This window comes from Dreissena polymorpha, chromosome 9, assembly GCF_020536995.1.
Source record: "Dreissena polymorpha isolate Duluth1 chromosome 9, UMN_Dpol_1.0, whole genome shotgun sequence".
NCBI classification, from domain to species: domain Eukaryota; kingdom Metazoa; phylum Mollusca; class Bivalvia; order Myida; family Dreissenidae; genus Dreissena; species Dreissena polymorpha.
Window position 1 is genome coordinate 96,042,354 of NC_068363.1, and position 21,695 is coordinate 96,064,048.

A 21,695-nucleotide genomic window follows, 5' to 3' on the forward strand; every position below is an offset into this window, starting at 1 on the left:
CATTTTGTTGCTACGTCAAGAATTCTGGTTGCTATGGCAACAAATAATAACATAATTAAAAAAAAAATACTGACAATGGTGGAGTTTCACAGGTAGGGGACAATATTGCTTGGCAATCTCTTGTTAAATTTGTAATCCGAAACACGCGTCCGAATTTTAATGCTAACGCGATATTAATAAATTCTAGTGTCAAATAAACAGTGCTTTATCCTTTGTCTCAATGAAAAGCACGCGAAAATTATGCAGACATGTAGGACGTCGCTTGGAAAGTGTGGGTGTATTTTGTGTTGTATAAAAATATGATAGATAGATAGATTTATATAGATGTATAATGATACAACATGATAACACATATCTACATACATGATTAAATAGTAAAACAATAAACATGTATGAAAAATGAAACTATGCCAATAACATTATGCCAAGGATTACACAAAAAGAGAACTTAATCTCTTATTTCCAGAGTGGTCCTTGGATATTGATGGTAGTTACATAGAGAGGCATGAGATGAATTAGACATTAGAGTTATAAAAGACAATTATTTGCATTAAAACGTAGATATATTAAAATGTGGATCAATTAAAAACTATATAGATCTAAAAGAATGATTACATATTAAGAAGATGAGTTTTAACTGACATCTTAAAATTAGCTATACTTGTAATATTCCTTAAAGAGGAAGGTAGTTTGTTCCACAGAACACAAGCATTATATGCAAAAGATTTAGCACCAACACCTTTGACTTTGGGCAAAATATAGCACCCACTTTCACTTGACCCAGTCTTGTATGAATGAAGAGTGTCAAAGGGAACAACGTTTTCACTCATATATTCAGGAGCCAAACCATTTCTGATTTTGAAAACATGACAAAGGGAAGCTTGCTCCACTCTCTTTTGAACAGGTAACCAGTTCAAAATCTTAAAATGTTCATTACCTATATGTGACATATGACCTAGATTGAGGACAAACCTTATTAATTTATTTTGTGTGACCTGAAGTTTATCTTTCCAAAATTTGGTAATACCATGATACCAAAAACAACATGTGTAATCGAAATGACATTGAATTAGAGCCATGACCAGAAGTTTCTTAGTGTGGAATGAGAGAAAATCACGTTTTCTATACAGAAACATTAACCTTGTATTGGCCTTTTTAACAACAGAACTAGCCATGGAATCACCAGACAGAGACTGATCAAGTGTAGCACCAAGATATTTGACTGTAGAAGTTGACTGAATATGAGTACCATTACAACTAACATTGACAGTAGCACCAGACTTTAGCCTAGGTTTAGAACCGATTAGAAAGTTTATTGTCAATTAACCATTGACTGACAGACTGTAATTCATCTGACAGTTCTTTTTCAATGAAAGACCTGTCTTTACCTGCAACAAGAATGGCAGAATCATCAGCATACAGAAGATGTTTATTTTTAACCACTGCCTGCATATCATTTACATATATTAAGAAAAGTAGTGGCCCCAAGATAGATCCCTGGGGAACACCGCAAATAACCTTACCACTAGAAGAGAAAGAACCAGCTACATCAACAAGTTGTTGCCTGTCAGAAAGGTATGACTTAAACCATTGAAGAACATCAGGACTGAGACCCATGGCATCTAGTTTCATAAGAAGAACTGAATGGTCTACTGTGTCAAAAGCTTTTTGAAGATCCATTAAAATCATACCTACAAGGTGACTTTTATCCATATGACAAATGAATAAGGCAGGTGTCTGTGGAAAAAACACCTCTAAAACCAGTTTGAAATTTATATAATAAATCTTTTTCTTTAAGATAAGTACAAATTTGGTCATATACAACTCTTTCGAAAACTTTAGAAATAATACTTAAAATAGACACAGGCTGGTAATTACCTACTTCAGTTTTATCATCTTTTTTATAAAGAGGAACGACTCTAGCAGACTTCAAATCATCCGGCACAGTACCTTGTATAAGTGACAAATTTACAATGTGTGCTAAAGGAAAAGTAATAATAGTTGCACTATCCCTAACAAAACTAGAAATGGCGCGGCAGAGGCCGACGCGTATCCCCATGCCGCATGTTTGACCCAGGGGCGCCCCAGGGTTGGTAATGGGGCCATACATAGACTAGTTGAGATTGACCTTATTGTCATAAGAGATGTTCAGTATCAATTTGAAGTAAATCGGTGTAGAAATGAAGAAATTATAGTAAAAGGCAATTTTGGGTGGGCGTGTTGCCCCAGGGTTGGTAATGGCGCCATGCATAGTTGAGATTGACTGTATTGTCATAAAAGAGGTTCAGTATCAATTTGAAGTGAATCGGTGTAGAAATGAAGAAATTAAAGTAAAAGGCAATTTTGGGTGGGCGTGGCCTATGTGGGCGGGGTGCCCTAGGGTTGGTAATGGGGCCATGCATAGTTGAGATTAACTGTATTGTCATAAGAGAGGTTCAGTATCAATTTGAAGTGAATCGGTGTAGAAATGAAGAAATTATAGTAAAAGGCAATTTTGGGTGGGCATGGCCTATGTGGGTGGGGTGCCCCAGGGTTGGTAATGGGGCCATGCATAGCTGAGATTGACCGTATTATCATAAGAGAGGTTCAGTATGAATTTGAAGTGAATCGGTGTAGAAATGAAGAAATTATAGTAAAAGGCAATTTTGGGTGGGCGTGGCCTATGTGGCCGGGGCGCCCCAGGGTTGGTAATGGGGCCATGCATAGTTGAGATTGACCGTATTGTCATAAGAGAGGCTCAGTATCAATTTGAAGTAAATCGGTGCAGAAATGAAGAAGTTAATGTAAAATAACATAAAAAATGAGTGAAAATCTCTGACCGGGCCCCGCCCCAACCCCCATAACTTTTGACTCAGGGGTCAGATCAAAATTCCGTCACTGTCACCGTCGCACATATGCTCATAGTCACCATGTATGTAAGTTTCAAGGTTCTAGTGCTAATAGTGTAGGAGGAGCAGGTGGCCAGGACGGACGGACAGACGCACATCACCACAATATCCCCACTTTTTCTCCGAAAAACGTGGGGATAACAAGCTGGAATACCATCTAAACCAGTAGATTTATTTTCCCCTAGCTTATTCAAATACTTTAAAATACTATTTTCTGACATCAATGAAAAAGAATAACTACTTGGTGTAATGCCTTTTGATGAATAAAAATTAGATACAAACTGCTTGCCAAATCTGTTCAATGCTGCAGGTAGTTTAGCTGTAAGATAAGATGCAACAGTACAGTAAAACATATTAAACTTTTCAGCAACCTTGAATGTATCAAAACAGATTTCATCACCTATTTTCAGACCAATGTTGCATGAAGTTGATGAATTCCCCTTTTTAGAAGGTAGACCAAGTTCCTTTAAGGATTTCCATAAGGATTTAGAATCATTCTTATGATTTTGAAAAGATTCACTAAAATAATTCTTTTTAGCCTTAAATATACAACCATTGGCTTTGTTCCTAAGTGATTTAAAGTTGACAAAATTCTCTTCAGTTTTGTGTTTCCTATACAAATGAAGAGCACTATCACGATCATTTAAACACTTAATAATGTCTGGAGTAATCCAAGGTTCTGTCCTTTGTTTAATACGCATTTCTCGAATGAGAGCAATATTATCAATGACATTTAATAATATAGCCTTAAAAATGTTCCATGCTTCAGAAACACAATCACAAAGTATCACAGGTGTCCAGTCAACCGCCAGCCAGTAATGCTTGGTGGAAGTCATCTTTATTGTAAGAACGTGCTTTTATAGTGTTGTTTTCCAATATAGTTTTTAGAAACTTTCCTTGTGCAATATGTAGTAAAATGGTCACTAAAACATGTATTTAGAACACCTGACTGAGAAATCTGTTCAGAGTCTGATTCAATAATAAGATCTATTGTAGTAGACGATGAATGTCCAACTCTAGTGGATGTATTCATTAACTGTTTAAAATGAAACATGTTGAGAAAGGAGCAAAAAGTAGGAAATAATGTGCACTTTGATTTATTTCGGGTACAAACATCAATGTTTAAATCACCTTAAATAAGAGTTTCATATTCCATAAAATGAGGTGAACTAGAACACACAGTTTCAAATAGTTCCAGAAAGTTCAGCTGTTTTGGAGGTCGATAGACGATGCCAACAAGTATGGGTTTGGTCTTCGGAATTAGAATCTCTGCTTCCAAGTTTTCATGAAGGAGATCATTCCGGGTGTTAAACACCAATTCACTATGAATGAATAGACAGACTCCTCCACCATGTCTGTCTCTATCACGACGAATAATGTTATAGTTCTGGATCTTAATTTCAGAATCTGAAACAGTTTCATCGAGCCATGTTTCTGATATTCCAATACCGTAATTACTCAATGTTTTTGGACACTCTAAGTTTTCGGACACCCCCTTTTTTAGCAAAAATAATTATTTTTCGTGACTCTTTATTTTCGGAAACGAGTTTTCGTCCGTTATTTATGTCTCTAAGTTTTCGGACAGTATATTATACAGCGCTATTTTACCAAATTTCTAACCTGTTTTCGATATCTAATGACACTTGGATCATGGGGTTTTACAACCAGATTAACATCATAAAACATTGCGGGTGAATGCCTGAGGGCAATGGACCATTACATTTGCGTTATTGGGTAAATAACCTTGTAAACCGGTATTAAACAATGGTTTCGCCCGATAGCATAAGCGTTATGACAATTACCAGGGGTAGTGCCAATTAACAGTTCAATTATCTACCGCAATGGTTCTACCCCTTCTCAGTAAAATTACTGTGACAAATACTAAATGTTTCAAATTGTGATGCACCCTATTACAAGTTTTACGAACAATGGAAGGTGTTACACAACAACTATCGGAAATGAACAAACAAAGAATTCATAGTTTGCTTTTTTTATTGCGTTAATTACAGGTTCATACAAGCGTGTATAGGTACATCACATGCTCAATTTTGAACTCGTTGGTCAAAGCACAACCTTGAATTAACTTTCTGTCAACTAAATTAAGCATTTAAAATTATTTAAAATGCAGTGCAAACATGTATAACTGTAATTTATACTATACGGCATGGTATTTTACAAGCGCGTGCTATTACCGGTAGTGGTAGATACAATTGACGCTATTTTCGAACACTTCCATTTTCGACTCTAAGTTTTCGGACACCTGTATTTTCTGAATATTTTTCGTATCTAAGTTTTCGGACACGACAAAAAATAATTATTTTTAAGTGTCCGAAAACATAGAGTAATTACGGTACATGCTGCATGGGAGTTTTGTGCCAATATACGTACATGTATATCCTCAATCTTGGGTAGTAAACTTCTAACGTTAACATGTAGAAAGTGAAGTCCACGGCTTTTGAAAATGTTGAACTCACTATCACGTGAATAACAGTCAACAATATCAGCAGTGGGTCCTGGACAAGGATGTACATCCCCACATAAAAGTAAAAGAATTGACAGTAAATTGCCATGACTTTTCACAGAATAAAGTGAATTAGAGTTTCTCTTTGATGTAGAACAATTGAAGTTGATGAAGTTACAGTAGAATGATAGATTACCATACGAAATTGGAGAAATGTCAACACTTTCCACAATCCAATTGCCGTCAAAACACTGGTAAACTTGGCCGTTGACATTATCCGAAATCAAAATATTGTCCGAACACTGATGCACTATCAAATTGAGTTGAGTGTGTCCATTCAAAGAACGTAACAAATAAAACGTTATGATTAAAAGTATCCTCGATAGTTCCATTTTATCACAAAATAGCATATTAAGACTGAATCCCTTTTTTCGTGTTAAAATGTCCAATTATAAAAACGATTAAATAATATTTTGCCTCTAGGTCACAAACCACCAACAAGTGAACATCACGGCAGGCGATTTACGCGTGTTCAGTGGGGAAAAAACGCCCTGATTGGATTTTATTTCATCACATCTTTAAATAGTTACAAATACTAAAATTTATTAGATACTTGAAAAATGGCAAATGTTAATGTGTTTCTTGAAATTCTTCAGCACTTTTATCGTAAATATTTACCAAAATTTGCTTTAAAAATGGAATATACAGGATTATCGGTTAATGAGTAGTGATATCAACTGCACAATATGAACAAAATGAAACAAGTTTATGTACGCATATTCAAACAACAGTTATAATACAAAATAAGCTGATAATTAACAAAACAACAAGTCTTGATTAATGATGTGGCTTCAAACTGCTAATTGTCTGTGCTAAAATATAATAGCAAAAACAGCATGCAATTATAAATCCACCATCTGCTGTAGCCTTGACCACTTGAAGGCGCAAAGCAGCTGCCTGGTCTCCTTGATGTCTTGATATGAAAGGGAAAATAATTGTACATAATATCGTGACCTTGTTTATGTGTGAAATACATACACTACAAGCGGGAAACAAACATACTTGGCCAGACGTATTAAATATGCTTATATGCTAATACATGTTGTCGTTAAAATTAAACACAAACAAATATGTTTATGTCGTTTGATATCAAGATAATAATCATACGGCGCAATAAACGCAAAGTAACTTAAAGTACTTTTATTAGACGATTCTAAAAATGACAATGATAAATGATTATTGCAATTTAATTAATACATGCCCTTGATAATCTTGTTTTGTCTTTATAGATTTTTTTTGATTTTTTTTTTGCACTCTATTAAAATAATAATTATTTCTATCAGGATTACAGCATTTTCTTTAGAAATGGGAATGCAATCACTAAAAACAAAACAACAACATGCTTTTCTATTAACTATTTTGAATCCGCGCACATTAAATTAATTAAAAATATAATTATAATTGTTCTTTTAAAATGTATTGACTAACTAATCATTTTAAAAAGATTTTTATTTTATGATGCGCATCGACTCTGCATCATATCTCATAATCTTATACTTAAGGGATCAGTTGTACTTGTGTTTGCATGTAAATTGTTCATCTCTCTGAAATCATTAGATGGATTTTGTTTACTTCCACTGTGTTGCTTGTGTGATCCTCTGCACAGTTGACTGCTGTCTTATTCCACAAGGTAGCCATCAGAGCTAAAATTTAAGAATCTGTGAACAACATCTGTTTTTGAAGATGTTTAGCTTGACCTTTTATCAAATACTTAAAGCAATGTTACTATAATCAGCATCAGTGCAAGGCTGTGGATGAGGTATGTGTGCAAGAACTCCATATCTCAGAGGTATTAAGGTGAAAATAAACAGAATCTGATGTCTGTTGGGTCATCATTTTGAGATCACTGAAACCACAAGACCTAGAGATTCATCATTTGTTGTTTAATATGGTCTAATGGATTGCTAGACTTTCTAAAAAGGGGTAAAAACTGGCCTCACACCAGTTTTCACATGATTAATTAAGTCTTATATAGTAAGTAACTATGAAAATCTTTTCTGAAAGACTAAGACACAGAGCTTTGATGTTTGGTTTGAAAACATTTATCTGATATTTCGTGTGCAAAGTTTGGTCAAATCATGTCCCTTGGGTCAAAACTGGCCATGCCTTAGTGGTCACATGATTTATATTGACTCATGCAGTCATGTCCAAATATCCAATCTTTATGTGAAGAAACATATTAATGTACTATATTGTTTTGACAGTGGCGCTCTGGTTTGTTGTCTTTAAGGTGTAGAGCATTATCTCTTTGAAAGTTGCCTTAAACATTTGCATTAAATTAAGTAATTACATCTCCTTTCAATAGGTTCATGTTTCTTGTCAAGGATAACAGATATAAAGTTCTTTACAATTTAAGTTATTTAATCTTCTATTAAGAAACCTCATGGCTCAGAGGTTTAACATTTTGGTGACTTGAATAATCCAAGTGTCCCCTACAAAGATTGTAAAAATCATGCCCCTTGAGTCAAAATCAGCCGCGCCTCAACAATCGCCTTATTCAAATAGACTTTTATAGGAAATAACTTTATTTCTTTTATACCTAATGATAAAATATGACATTTCTGCAGTGAAATAACAGCAGTGAAAAGAACAAATTGTTATTTTCACCGGTGAAAAGAAAAAAAATTCGAAACTCCTTTTTCTATTTTTAGATTATCATAAATAATTTTTTATTTTATTTTTCTATGATAATGAGTGAATTAAAATCAAAATTCCGCCGAATCCAACAAATTTTATTTTTATTGTATGCTTTTTCACCTTTTATATTTACATTGTACAAGAGTTTAACTGGAGCATTTTGCTGGTATAATGACGTCATTTCGTCACACTAATGACATTTTGTGTTTTGAAATGTATTGAGGCACGCCTGGGGAGAAGCTCCGAGAAAGGGTAACTTTTCAGCGAAAGGGAAACAATTTTTATTTATTTTCTTAAAAAAGGGGCATAAAAGAAACAGAAAATTTGTTAATGGCAGTGTAAGTTGCGCCACTCGTGAAAATATAGTTTCTATGATCACTAGTGAAATAACAAACGATCTTACACTGACATGAACAAATATCCTCTATATCTTCTCTGAAACTGCAAGGATCAATAATTTATTGTTCAATATTTGTTTTGTAACATCATCTAGTGTTCGTCTAAGTTTGCTCAAATCATGTCCCTGGGGTCAAACTAGCCACGCCCTAGGGCTTTCTTGTTTGCCTTAAATAAACATGGTTGAAACTCTAGAAATCTTCTCTGAAACTGCAAGGTCCAGAGTTTTTATACCCCCACAAACGAAGTTTAGGGGGGTATATAGGAGTGGGCTTGTTGGTCGGTCTGTCTGTCAGTCCGTATTAAGTATCCGCTCTCTTATTCAAGTTGTTTTCATCCGATCTTCACCAAACTTGGTCAAATGTTGTATCTAGATGATGTCTAGGTCATCTTTGAATATGGGTCATGCCGGGTCAAAAACTAGGTCACGGGGTCACTTAGTGCGTTTTTTAACATTCAGCATGGTGTCCGCTCTCTAATTCAAGTAGTTTTCATCAGATCTTCACCAAACTTGGTCAGAAGTTTTATCTAGATGATCTAAAGGCCAAGTTCGAACATGGGCCATGCCAGATCAAAAACTAGGTCACAGGGTCAGTTAGTACGTTTTACACATTCAGCATGGTGTCGGCTCTCTAATTCAAGTAGTTTGCATCTGATCTTCACCACACTTGGTCAGAAGTTTTATCTAGATGATGTGTAGGTCAAGTTCTTACATGGGCCATGCCGGGTCAAAAACTAGGTCACATGGTCACTTAGTGCATTTTAAACATTGAGCATGGTGTCTAGTGTTTTTTGTAACATGCAAAATATTCTGTGTCAATGCAGCATGTGGGGGTATTTGTCACATCTGTGACAAAGCTCTAGTTTGTTCAAATCATGTCCCTTGTATCAAAACTGACCCCGCGCTGGTTGTTACTTGTTTCGGTTATATGTATATTGTGACATGCCTTTTCCTGGCATATCTACGGGTCTTTTGAACGGATCCAAAGGGAAATTGTACCAAACAATCCATATTTGAGAAAAAAAATCCCAATTTCAAAAAAATGTTTGGGTGGGGGGAGGTCTTATGATTATATGATTTTTATGCCCCCGGTAGGGTGGCATATAGCAGTTGAACTGTCAGTATGTGTGTATGTCAGTCAGTCTGTCCGTCCATCCGAAAACTTTAATGGCCATAACTTTTTCAATATTGAAGATAGCAACTTGATATTTGGCATGCATGTGTATCTCATGGAGCTGAACATTTTGAGAGGTGAAAGGTCAAGGTCAAGGTCATCCTTCAAGGTCAAATGTCAAATATATGGCGTCTGTCCGTCCGAAAACTTTAACATTGGCCATAACTTTTCAATATTGAAGATAGCAACTTGATATTTGGCATGCATGTGCATCTCACGGAGCTGCACATTTTGAGTGGTGAAAGGTGAATGTCAAGGTCATCCTTCAAGGTCAAATGTCTAATATATGGCGTCTGTCTGTCTGTCCAAAAACTTTAACATTTGCCATAACTTTTTCACTATTGAAGATAGCAACTTGATATTTGGCTTGCATGTGTATTTCATGGAGCTGAACATTTAAAGTGGTGAAAGGTGAAGGTCAAGGTCATCCTTCAAGGTCAAATGTCAAATATATGGCGTCTGTCCGTACGAAAACTTTAACATTGGCCATAACTTTTTCAATATTGAAGATAGCAACTTGATATTTGGCATGCATGTGTATCTCATGAAGCTGCACATTTTGAGTAGTGGAAGTTTAAGGTCAAGGTCATCCTTCAAGGTCATTTTTTTTTTTTTTAAATTCAAAGCCGCGTTCTTATGGAGCTGCAAAATTTGAGTGGTGGAAGGTCAAGGTCATCCTTCAAGGTCAAAGGTCAAAAAAAATATTTTTAAAAATTCAAAGCGGCGCAATAAGGGGCATTGTGTTTCTGACGAACACATCTCTTGTTTAATCTTAATTTTTAGCTCAGCGTTTTCAGAGAAAACCCCAGGCATTGTCATAGCCAGCTCGTCATCAGATTTCCGCGTCGTGCTAAAACCTTAACATTGGCTCTAAAATCAAAGTGCTTCTACCATCAACTTTGAAACTTCATATGTAGAAGCACCTTGATGAGTTCTACACGCCACACCCATTTTGGGGTCTCTAGGTCAAAGGTCTAGGTCACTGTGACCTCTAAAAAAAATAAAATCTGACAAGCTTTCATTTATTCAAAACTGCACCGGTATCCGAACGTGGCACCCGTTATGCGGTGCTCTTGTATTTCATATACAGCTAACAAAAGATGTATAACTTATTTTATATGATTTTGTTCTTCTAATTTGAATCATTTTAAAGATTTATATATACAATTTGTTTTCCCCGAATCAGTGGTCTTTTCACGCAAAAAAATTCCCAATCTCGAAATTGCATTGTTTCCCAAAATGGCCATGGAAAGGCCTGATTGATTTCTCCTTCTAGTCTCTGGTGGGAACTGAGCTTTTCTTTATCTGTTCTGGAGGATTGGTCCAAACTTTTAATAGCTGAAAGGCCTTAATATGTAGAAGATTGTAAAGGCACTACATTTTGCTGCAACAAGAATAGGCCCTTTGTGTTTTTGACGCTGTAAAATAGTTGATTTGTCTGTGTCCAAACATTTGCTGTGAAACATACATGTATCTATATCTATCTTCATTACAAAAATAAATAAAGGAAAATGGCTGAAAAAAACACTGAAACATCAAATGATGTTATTATTTTTTTTTAAATATTTCCCTATACTGCCAGTGTAAGCTGTATTCAAGTTGTTGAACGCACTAAAATTTATCATAAAGGGTGTTATTTCGTGTATAGTAATAAGATAAATTGAAATCTTTGTCAGAAACCATTGATTATGGATGGAAAAAACATGTTGAAAAACATTAATATAAATGCGTGGGGCCTTTTTTGCTTATATGGATATAAAACTCACAAACAGGTTGGGACCTAATCTTCTTTTATAGCCTTTAATCAGGGACATTCAGCTTCTGACAGTCTTTATGTGACCAGTGGAGCGCTATACACACTCATGTGCCTATTGTTGTTAGATTGATATACTGATCACCATGAAATCAGCAGAAAATCTAAGTACTATGTATGTACTTCAGTTCAAGCGTACATGCAGACCATTGGTGCTTACACGCAGCCTCAGGGTGGTATAGACTACATCTCTCGGCACAGTATGAACTTCTATGAAGCCCAGTGGCAGCGGCACCAAATGGAGGTCTCTCACAACCTGTATCCCCGCTCCAACACCATGAGCGTCATCTCCGACCTCAGCTCTGGGTCCTCTTTAGGGGGCAGCACCCCAAGCAGTCCTTCTATACCAGCACTGCCGGCTAAACGACGGGTCAGTACACAGCTCTATTGTTCACTCTTTTTGCAGGAATAAAGTTGGACTTTTCATTCAACACAACATCAAAGCAGTCAGTAATTTACTTAATGGATTTATTTTAGCTTCGCTCTTATTCTGTTGATCTAGTTTAATGTTGCATGTCAGTAAAATGTCCTCAGCAAAACATTCGCCAGCATGGATGGATTTCAAAATACATTGGTAGAAGTGACAGGCAATGTTTTATGGAGTTACATGCACAAGACCCAGACCTGTATGTCACAGTCACGTTTCAAGGTCAAAGCATAGCATTGACATTTGTCATAGAGCATAACTAGGATTGTAAAATGACATGGAAGAAGTTAAAAGCCTAGATAACGTCGCACACACAAGAACCTTAGGTTGAAAGTTAAGGTCACAATTCATGGTTGAAGATTAAAAAAAGCCGAAATCCATAAAACAATTTCCAATCTTTACGCGAAGAAACATATTCATGTACTACAACGTTGTGACAGTTGCTACCTACCTACTTTTCTCTTTGAAAGTTGCCTTGAACCTTTGCATTTAATTAAATACATTTAGTTAAGTCTCTTCAGTATGTAATTGTTTCTTGTCCAAGATTACAGATGCAAACACTTATGTTTTTGTCTCAACAAATTGCAGTCATTTACCTCTTTGCAGCAGATTTGTGAGCATGCTTCTGTGTTTCAGTTTGTTGCCAACAGGGACAGTCAGCTGTCTACTGCATCCAGCCAGTCAGACACCATGGCAGACATGTTCAGAGAAAAGTCTACTAGTCTTCTTGAGCCAAACTTCAATTTTCAAGATATGTATGTACAATATGTATACATTTTAAAGTATAATTTCATCAATAGAGGTTTTAATAGGATTGGTTTATGTGTCTATTTGTGAATTTAAAAAAAGAGATTGCATAATAGAGACTTATATTTTTCCTTACCAAACTTGCAACAATACACAGTTTGTCTATTACCATTAAATCTTGTCTGGGATTGTGACCAACCTATACAATTAGAGTTTTTGCCTTTTTCCATGCAAATATATCAAATATGTATTTTTTGCCACAATCAGACTTTATTTTTCGTTGAGTCGTTTCTAAACTTTCATAGTTTGTGTATGACCATCAGATCTTAGTAGATGCACAAAATTGCCTTTTTTTTGCTTACCGGAGCAGAATATTATGCTTGTTGCATTCAAGTTGCGTTTTTGTGATTGCCATTTTCCGTTGTTCTCATGCATTTTTCATTGAGTGTTGCCAACATTTGCCTTGTTAGCACTTTATTTATCCCTATGTTGTCTTTGCTTAGTTCAAAACTGGGTCACATGTGCTCAAAAACTAGGTCCTTTGTTCAAATTCAGGAAAAGTGTCTGAACACTCTACATTTATTGCAAATTATTTGAGCATTCTTCATGAAACTTGATCAGTACATTTGTTTGCCGAGGGAGATATGGTTCCCGTCCATTAAAAACATCTATCAGTTTCACTGGTTTTCTTGCAGTGTACCTCACTGCCTACCTGACACTGCATTTGTGTGCCCAAACATTAAACTCATAGCATGTTGTTGGTAATTGCTGTGAAAGTTCTAGTATTTGGTAAGCTAGTATCAGGTGTTTGTTGCTGTGTATTTCAGGGAGCAGAAACGTGCCTCTGCTCCTGCCGGTCAGCTGGAGGCCCCTACATTGTTGGAGCCAAGCAGGGTCACCGAGAAGTCAGACATACCCAGGGACACAGACTCGGATTTCTCTGAGCTAAATCCCCTCGATGATGTAGATGTCTCAGATCAGTTGGTGTATAAATCCCTTGTAAGGCATTTGTTTTTACTTTTTTTTATACATTTTAACTTGCAGGTGTAATTTATTAAGTGATCAAATCCTGCAATTAATAGCTGTGGGCAGCTGCATTGCCAGCTGACCCTGCTTACATTTTAAAACACATATTTCCTTTGAGTTTTGAGAATGAATGTGTATGAGGCTGAATGCAATGTGTTCTGCAGGATGAAGATGGCCCAGATATCCGTGGGGGTTCCGTGGACGCTCTCATTGTACATGCTACTGCTGCCAACAAAACCGGTAAGCTTTATTTTCACAATATATCAGTCTTAAGTGGTCTTTAATGTTTGTTTATATTAACAGTCATGCAGATGCACCTCTGTCAGTGTATTATTGATCTTCAAGTGAGATATAAAATTATGCATTTGACATTTCCGATTATTTAAATAGCAGGTCTGTAAAATGTTTCCTGTAAAACTCTCAGAAATTAAAAGTTGTTATATGACACAACCAGATGTTTTTATGCCCCTGGTAGGGTGTCATATAGCAGTTGAACTGTCCGTCAGTCTGTCCGTCTGTCTGTCAGTCAGTCTTTCCGTCCATGAGAAAACTTTAACATTGCCTATAACTTTTGCAATATTGAAGCTAGCAATTTGATATTTTGCATGCATGTGTATCTCATGGAGCTGCACATTTTGAGTTGTGAAAGGTCAAGGTCATCCTTCAAGCAGGGGTTCCACTGGCCCAAAAAAAGTTGTCGCCACTTTTTCGCGGCGTGAATACTGTCGGTTATTCCACCTTATTAATAAGAACAATCATTTCAAGAAACCTTACTACATTAATGTCATTGACTATATTATCACTTTAAAAAGTATGTTATTTCATAAAAAAAACAATAAGTACCTTCATAAGTCATACCTTCATAAGTCTTAATAAGCTTTATTTGTATATAAATAACATTTTTTTCAACTTGATAAACAACACAGATAACCAAAATAATATAATAATGTTAACATCAATGTATTAAACAGTATGCTGCATAAATGTTTCGAAATTAATTATTTAAACATAAAATCACACCAATGTTCATCATTTGAAAGGGAATCAGAAAATAAAGCATCTCACTTCAAAGTGTTTAACAGTTATATTTGATCATTTGGACATGATATACATCAGCTTCTGTTGTTAACAAGTTTTCTGTTAGTGGTGGATGATTTCCAGGTTCAATTAAATGACTGTTGTTCACGCCTTTTTCCTGACAGAAAGGCCCAGATAATTGCCACCATCCATTCTAGTTACCTGAAATAACATAAAACATATTTTTACAAACTATCAACATCAAACCAACACATAAATGTCCCTATCTTTAAATGTCCGAATTTAACATATCCGAAATATAGTACATCGAGTGAATGTTTTATATTTAAGTCAGAAATTGTTGTTATCTTAATCAATTTATATCCTTCCCAGAACATTACAATAATGAATCTATTAAACAGAAATGCTCACAAATACCTGTTGAAAAAAGTTTTTATTTGTTGATGTGGAGAAATTAAATGCTTTTGCCAGCCCCATGGTTTTGATTTTCACAAAGAAATAGCGGCCCTAATAATCATTATAATCATTGATCGTCGTGACAGTTTGTCCCCGTGTTACTTAACTTATTGCTCAATATCATAAAGGAGCCGTTAATCCGATAATAACCCCCATAAAACTTGACAATAGCAGTAAAAACACCGTTTGTAACACTTACACGCTTCGGTGATTTCTAATGCACTCTGCACTGTAGGTCGCTTACATCGTCGTAAATCAATATTTACAACTGACAGATGCTGGCCGCTAATGCTCGGTCGCGTGCTTTCGACTCGCAGTACATTTTCGGATAGGATTTTACCGATTTTTTGAAATTCGCCACTTTTAAAAAATTGGAGCCACATTTAAAAATTTAGCGCCATTTGGCGCCAATGGCGATCGACAGCGGAACCCCTGCTTCAAGGTCAAAGGTCAAATATATGGCATTGTGTTGCTGACAAACACATCTCTTGTTGAACTACTTAAATTATACCCCTGGGTATGAAGTAAAGGGGGCTATACTGGATTCACCATAGATGCCTGTCTGTTTCATTCCCAATCTGGATCCTGCAATAAATAAAAGAGTTCATAAGCAAGGTTGATAAAACATCTTTTGTGGATATGAGAAATATGTATTATATTACAGTTTGTTTTTTTTAACATACAAAAATTGTTGTTGCAATCATTACGGATGTAATTGGAAAATAAAATTGGGAACCTGTATTAAATAAAAAAGCTAGGGTAATGAAATTTGATGCGTGTATAGACGTTCAAATGAAGAATATGCATGTTATTTCAGGTTTGTCCATCTGTCAGCATTTCTCCAGAAATGCATTGTTTTCTCCATAAAATGATTTAATATTCTCTCAAAAAGATCTGATGTTTCAAAATACATTGTTAAAAAACTAAATAATATTATATTATATTTTTTTAGAAAACTATTTTCAATAGCATTTGGTTTCATATTGCTTTTTATTTTGAGTAATTTTCTGTTGGTCAGTCTCACTTCAGCATTGCTTCAAATTGTTAACCATAAAATTCGATCAATTTTACTTGTCCATCGTAATTTGATGGTTTTGATTAGCACTGTTTCTGATTCTATTGACCTTCATTTAAAATATTCTTTGAAGTTTTTGTTTAAGGCCAGCATTTGTTAAGTGCCATAATTGTTGCTATTTGTGGTAAAATGGCTTCTGTCCAAAAGGAATCAAAGACAGGATTTATATATAAATGCAAGACATGTGCCTAACTAGGTTTGTCACTGATAAATGTAAGGTTATACACTGATAAAAGTATCTGGAAAGAAACAAGTGAAAAGAATATAACTGTTATTTTAATATCAGGTATCAAGATGAGTTTTCATTAAGAGGGAGCTTACATTCTTGGTAGACCAGCTTAACAGTTGAACTGCCAATGCCCTCTGACAGTGGTATTTGGGGGTATTTTAGACTTAACAGTGACAGTATTAGTGAGAGCAAGATTTGAGAAATAGTGGTATTACAATTAAACGGTTATAATAAAAAAGATAACAAAAACAGATTTATTTGAAAATAGGTAACATTTTTGCATGATATCTGTTATTTCTCAGTAAAAATAGCAGTAACTGGGCACGGCTGAATTCTTTGGAATGTAAATTATAGTAAGGGTGATGGAGATTGGTTTTATATTTCAGTACAGCATGTACCCAATTATCCTTTTTCTCATACACGTGACCTTTCTGTTGTGTGTTTTCAGTGTTGCCTAAGTGTTTGCTTCATTTTGTTGACTGTTTTTCTTTACCCAACCATCAGTATGATTGAAAAAAATAAAAATATTCTGGGGCAACTTAAGTTTATTTTTGTTTAGATGTTTACATCTCAGAACACAAGCTCTTGAAGCTAATACTGTAGGTGTAATTTCTGCTTTCTGCTGCGCCAACCACTAACCCTTATGCCATCATAGCTGTTGCTAATTAGCTCACCTGAGCACAATATGTGCTTGGTTAGCTTTTGTGATCCCATTTGGTCCGTTGTTGTGAATCAGTCGTGGATTGTCAATGTTTATCATGTGAACACCAGAAGCCACATTGAAATTCTAGTTATTTTAAAAATTTGGTCGGAACATTTGTTCTGCCTTGAAAAACATGGCTGCGGGGGCGTCAAAGTTTTCCTTATATGGCTATAGTAAAACCTTGTGAAGTCACAATTGTATAAAATTCATCATGAAGCTTGCTTAGAACATTTGTTTAAATGATACCTTTGGCAAATTGAAAAGTTGGTCCTGTCCAGTCCAATATTTATGAAACTAGTACAAAACATGATATCTGGGCCAAGTTCAAAAATGGTTGCATTCTGGTGAAAAACCCAGCTGTGTAGGGATGTCAGTTTTCCTTATGTGGCTAAAGTGAAACATTACTAGCTCAGAATAGTTAATTGCCTTTTGGTCTCAGGTGAGCCCCAGAGGACGTTTGAGCCTCTTGTCTTGAAATAACTGTTTTAATAAAAGCAAGTTTGTTTTGTTTGCAAAATTTGTGTCAAGTAAAGTTAGAATAACAAAAGACAAGCAAGCACGCAAACAAACAGGAACGGAGTATTTACTAAAGTGTTGTTGATTGGGCATATCTCAGTGTGCATTTTCTCCCCTTGAAGGCTCCAACAGTGACCTGATGAACCAGAAAGGTGAGTGACTTCCTTCATTGTGCGTGCTGTTGTCTGCTTGTGACTTCCATCATTCTTTTATGTGCCTTCTGTTGTTTGCCGTCTGCTCTTACTAATTGGCACTTGTTTTTTTTATTGTGCAAACTACCTTGCTTTAAGGAAGACTAATTAAATCATTGTAATACACTGTGTCTATTAGGAACTAGTATATTTATCCCCACTCCCCCCCCCCCTTATAGTGGGAAGATATATATTCAAATATTGAAATATATGCTCATTGGTTGGTCTGGACAAATTTTATGTCCAGTCCGTAACTAAATTGTGTATCGAATGATTTTAAAATTAATTGGAAAGGTCATGCATGTTTTACAAATATCTCTATTGAACTAAATAATAAATAAAAAATTAATATTCTATATTTAGCTCTTGGTGAGCTTTTGTGATTGCCTTTTGTTGGTTGCGTCATTAACATTTGCCTTGTGAACACTATATAGGCAATATTTATTGCCCAATCTTCTTGAAACTTGGTTAGAACTTTTTTTCTAGTGGTAACTCTCAGTCAAGTTTAAAACTGGGTCATAATGGTCAAAAACTAGGTCGCTTTGTTAAAATAAAGAAAAAGCCTTTGAACACACTGCAGGCAACAATTATTGCTTAATATTCGAGAAAATTGGTCAGAAAATATGTCCGAATGGTATCTCAGAAGAGTTGGAAAGTGGTTTAGGTCCATTTTAAGTGTAGTTCAGGCTGTCAAGCGGTCATACTTTTTCCTACTTTTTCCTACTATTTCCTACTTTTTCATCAGGATTCTACTTTTTCCTATTTTTTTACCAAATCTTCCTACTATTCCTACTTTTTCATTTTCAATGGAGATTTTTTTTTTTTAAAGAGTTTATTTAGTAAACTTGCAGGATGAATGAATCTATGGCATGACTGTATCCCTGTTAATGTGCATTCATCTAGATGAGACCTGACAACCCATGCTGACTGTCTGCTAGCACCTCTTCAGGAGCATAAATATTTATTTCTTATGTAACTTTTAAAATTATTGACAAGTTTTTTTTTTGAAGTAACAATAGTGCCTTGTTTACTTCCTTAGCATTTGTACACTGCAGACATCACTACCTTACACAGTTCCCAGTGATGCAAGAGCTGAGGGAACCCATTGTTTATTCCAGTTTTATTTTGTTTCCATTGACAACAATTTGACCAAACCTTATGCATGTTTACATGATATTGCTGTTTGGAATGTAGAGATATAGAGAGATACATGTATTGTATGAGTGGTTATATAATATGGAATTTATTACACAAGTTATTGGAAAAAAGATAAAACTGATGCTTTGCCGAGTTTTCATCATTTACAAATATAATGTAATAAATTCTATATTACATGACAACGGATATGATGTTCTATTGATATCATAGGTACATCATGTTTAGTAATTAAAGATAAATGCACAGAGCCTAAATGCCCTGATACATTTTTATGCTCCCGGTAGGGTGGCATATTGCAGTTGTACTGTCAGTCCATTTGTCTGTCTGTCTGTGTGTGTGTGTCCGTCCGAAAACTTTAATATGGGCCATAACTTTTGCAATATTGAAGATAGCAACTTGATATTTGGCATGCATGTGTATCTCATGAAGCTGCACATTTTGAGTGGTGAAAGGTGAAGGTCATCCTTCAAGGTCAAAAGTTAAAAAATACAATCCAAGGGAAGTAATAAGCTTTAAAAGGGAGATAATTTCTAAACCTGCCAAATGATATATTGAAATTTTATTTCAAAGCTGCACAATAGTGGGCATTGTGTTTCGGACAAACACAATTCTTGTCTAATGATGCCATAGCTAGTGAGGTAACTTCAAGGTGTTAAAGCGAAGTATTAAAATTATTAAACGGCATTATTACACTCCCGCAAAGTCATCAATAATGTAAAAGCCATTATTTGAAACTGGAATAAACAATGTAGTGCAACTGTTTCATTGCCCAATCAATGCTGTCATAAAAGATGTCAGGTGATAAGGTCCTATCTCCAGTTGCATAATCTGCTCTGCAATGACCAGTCATTTAGAATGTAACTTAAGTCATTATAACTGCACCCTATTGTCAATTTAAAGGTTTCACAATGTAGCTGTAGCAGAGCATTTACACTGCTTTATATACTAGTATTAATCTTGTACAACAAGTTGGTGTATCACTAAATAAATTTGGTCTTCTGCTTAAGGATATAACATGCACAATATAATTACCATTTTTATATCGATACACAGAAGACCTCTAACCACTTATTTGATGATACACCAAAATGAACAGCATCTAATTACATGTATACTTCTTTATCAGGGTAGCTTTGCTTGAAACTTAATTATCATAGATACACTATAAGTGCTAAAATTCCTAGTGGGAAAACAAAGTTTAACCCTTCATGGATGGAGAAGTTGGACAACAGTGGAAAAACACTGGGATCATGGTGCAAGAGAGTTACCGGCAATGAGTTTGCAAGATATTGTACTGTCTGAATGAAGTCCATCTTGTAGTAATTCTGGTGCTAATCAACTTATAAGTCATGCAGATGGATAAAAACACAAGGAAAACATGAAATACATGCATGATAATTCACAAAAGCGTTTGTTTGGAAGTGCACAAAAGCCAAGCAGCTCTCAGGGTTGTGGGGATAAATCTATCTGTATGCAAGTACACCCATCACACAAGGAACAGGTACAAAAGGCTGAAATCTTCTGGGCCCTTAAGGTAGCTTCAAGTGGGTATCCATACAGAACATGTGATGGCACTCCTGCTCTGTTTCAAGCTATGTTTCCTGGACCTGTGTCTAAAAAATAAGTATTATGTATTCCTACTTTTGAGGGAAAAGTGCCTACTTTTTCCTACTTTTTTCCTACTTTTCTTGCAAAAGTAGTTCCTATTTTTTCCTACTTTTTGAAAAAAGGTCACTTGACAGCCTGTGTAGTTAAAACCAAAGAGAATGATAAACATCAAGCTGAAATTAGTATCAAATAATTTCCTTCACTTTTTGTTACTGAACTGTTTTCATCATGCACAAGTTACCTACAAATTTCAACATGATATTACAAATGCTTGGGTATGGTGTGACAGTGTGTATACATGTATTCATTTGTGTATGGCATGTGGTATCTAGTTAGATTTTGGTTGCTGGTGGCATGAAATGCTTTATGGAAATGATAATACAAATATTTATAATTTTGTCAATTGTTTTGTATTCAGTCTGATGTTTTGAGTTCACTTACTGTTTTTTCCAACCATTTATCTTAAGTATGCATGTGCCCCATTCTCACAGCTTGAATTGGTATGGAGCTGCACGGGATTCAAAAACTGTTGTTATGATTTAATGAATTGTATTTTGTTAGTACTATTCATTTATTATGCCCCTCTTCGAAGAAGAAGTGGTATATTGTTTTGCTGGATGTCTGTCTGTTGGTAGAGCAGTCTGAATGTCGGTAGACCAGTTCGTTTCCGATCCATAACTCGTCAACAAATCGACTGATTGGCTTGATACTTCACATGTGCATTGGCCTTGAACAGTAGATGACCCCTATTGAAATTGGGGTCAAAGGTCAAGATCGCTATCACACTAAGTGTGAACATTGTTTTTGATCAATAACTCGTCAACAAATTGACCGGTTGGCTTGATATTTCACATGTGCATTGGCCTTGGACAGTAGATGACCCCTATTGAAATTGGGGTCACTAGGTCAAAGGTCAAGGTCACTGTTACACATTCAGAGTACAATTGTTTCCGATCAATAACTCGTCAACGAATTAACCAATTGGCTTGATACTTCACATGTGTATTGAACTTGGACAGTAGATGACCCCTATTGAAATTGGGGTCACTAGGTCAAAGGTCAAGGGCACTATCACACTAAGTGTCAAAATT

General features: G+C 35.5%; 1 protein-coding gene across 2 annotated transcripts in view; it reads left to right on the forward strand.

The window, feature by feature from the left end:
* The window catches only part of LOC127844101 (rap guanine nucleotide exchange factor 1-like), a 71,119-nt gene that overhangs the window by 27,406 nt on the left and 22,018 nt on the right, over positions 1–21,695 (forward strand). Inside the window, exons 8-12 of one of the 2 annotated variants that reach the window (XM_052374085.1) lie at positions 11,559–11,800; positions 12,494–12,612; positions 13,432–13,603; positions 13,795–13,870; positions 17,770–17,799. In XM_052374085.1, the coding sequence (XP_052230045.1) occupies positions 11,559–11,800; positions 12,494–12,612; positions 13,432–13,603; positions 13,795–13,870; positions 17,770–17,799 (639 nt within the window). The remainder of the gene's footprint in view (positions 1–11,558; positions 11,801–12,493; positions 12,613–13,431; positions 13,604–13,794; positions 13,871–17,769; positions 17,800–21,695) is intronic. The other variant, XM_052374086.1, reaches the window with a different exon arrangement.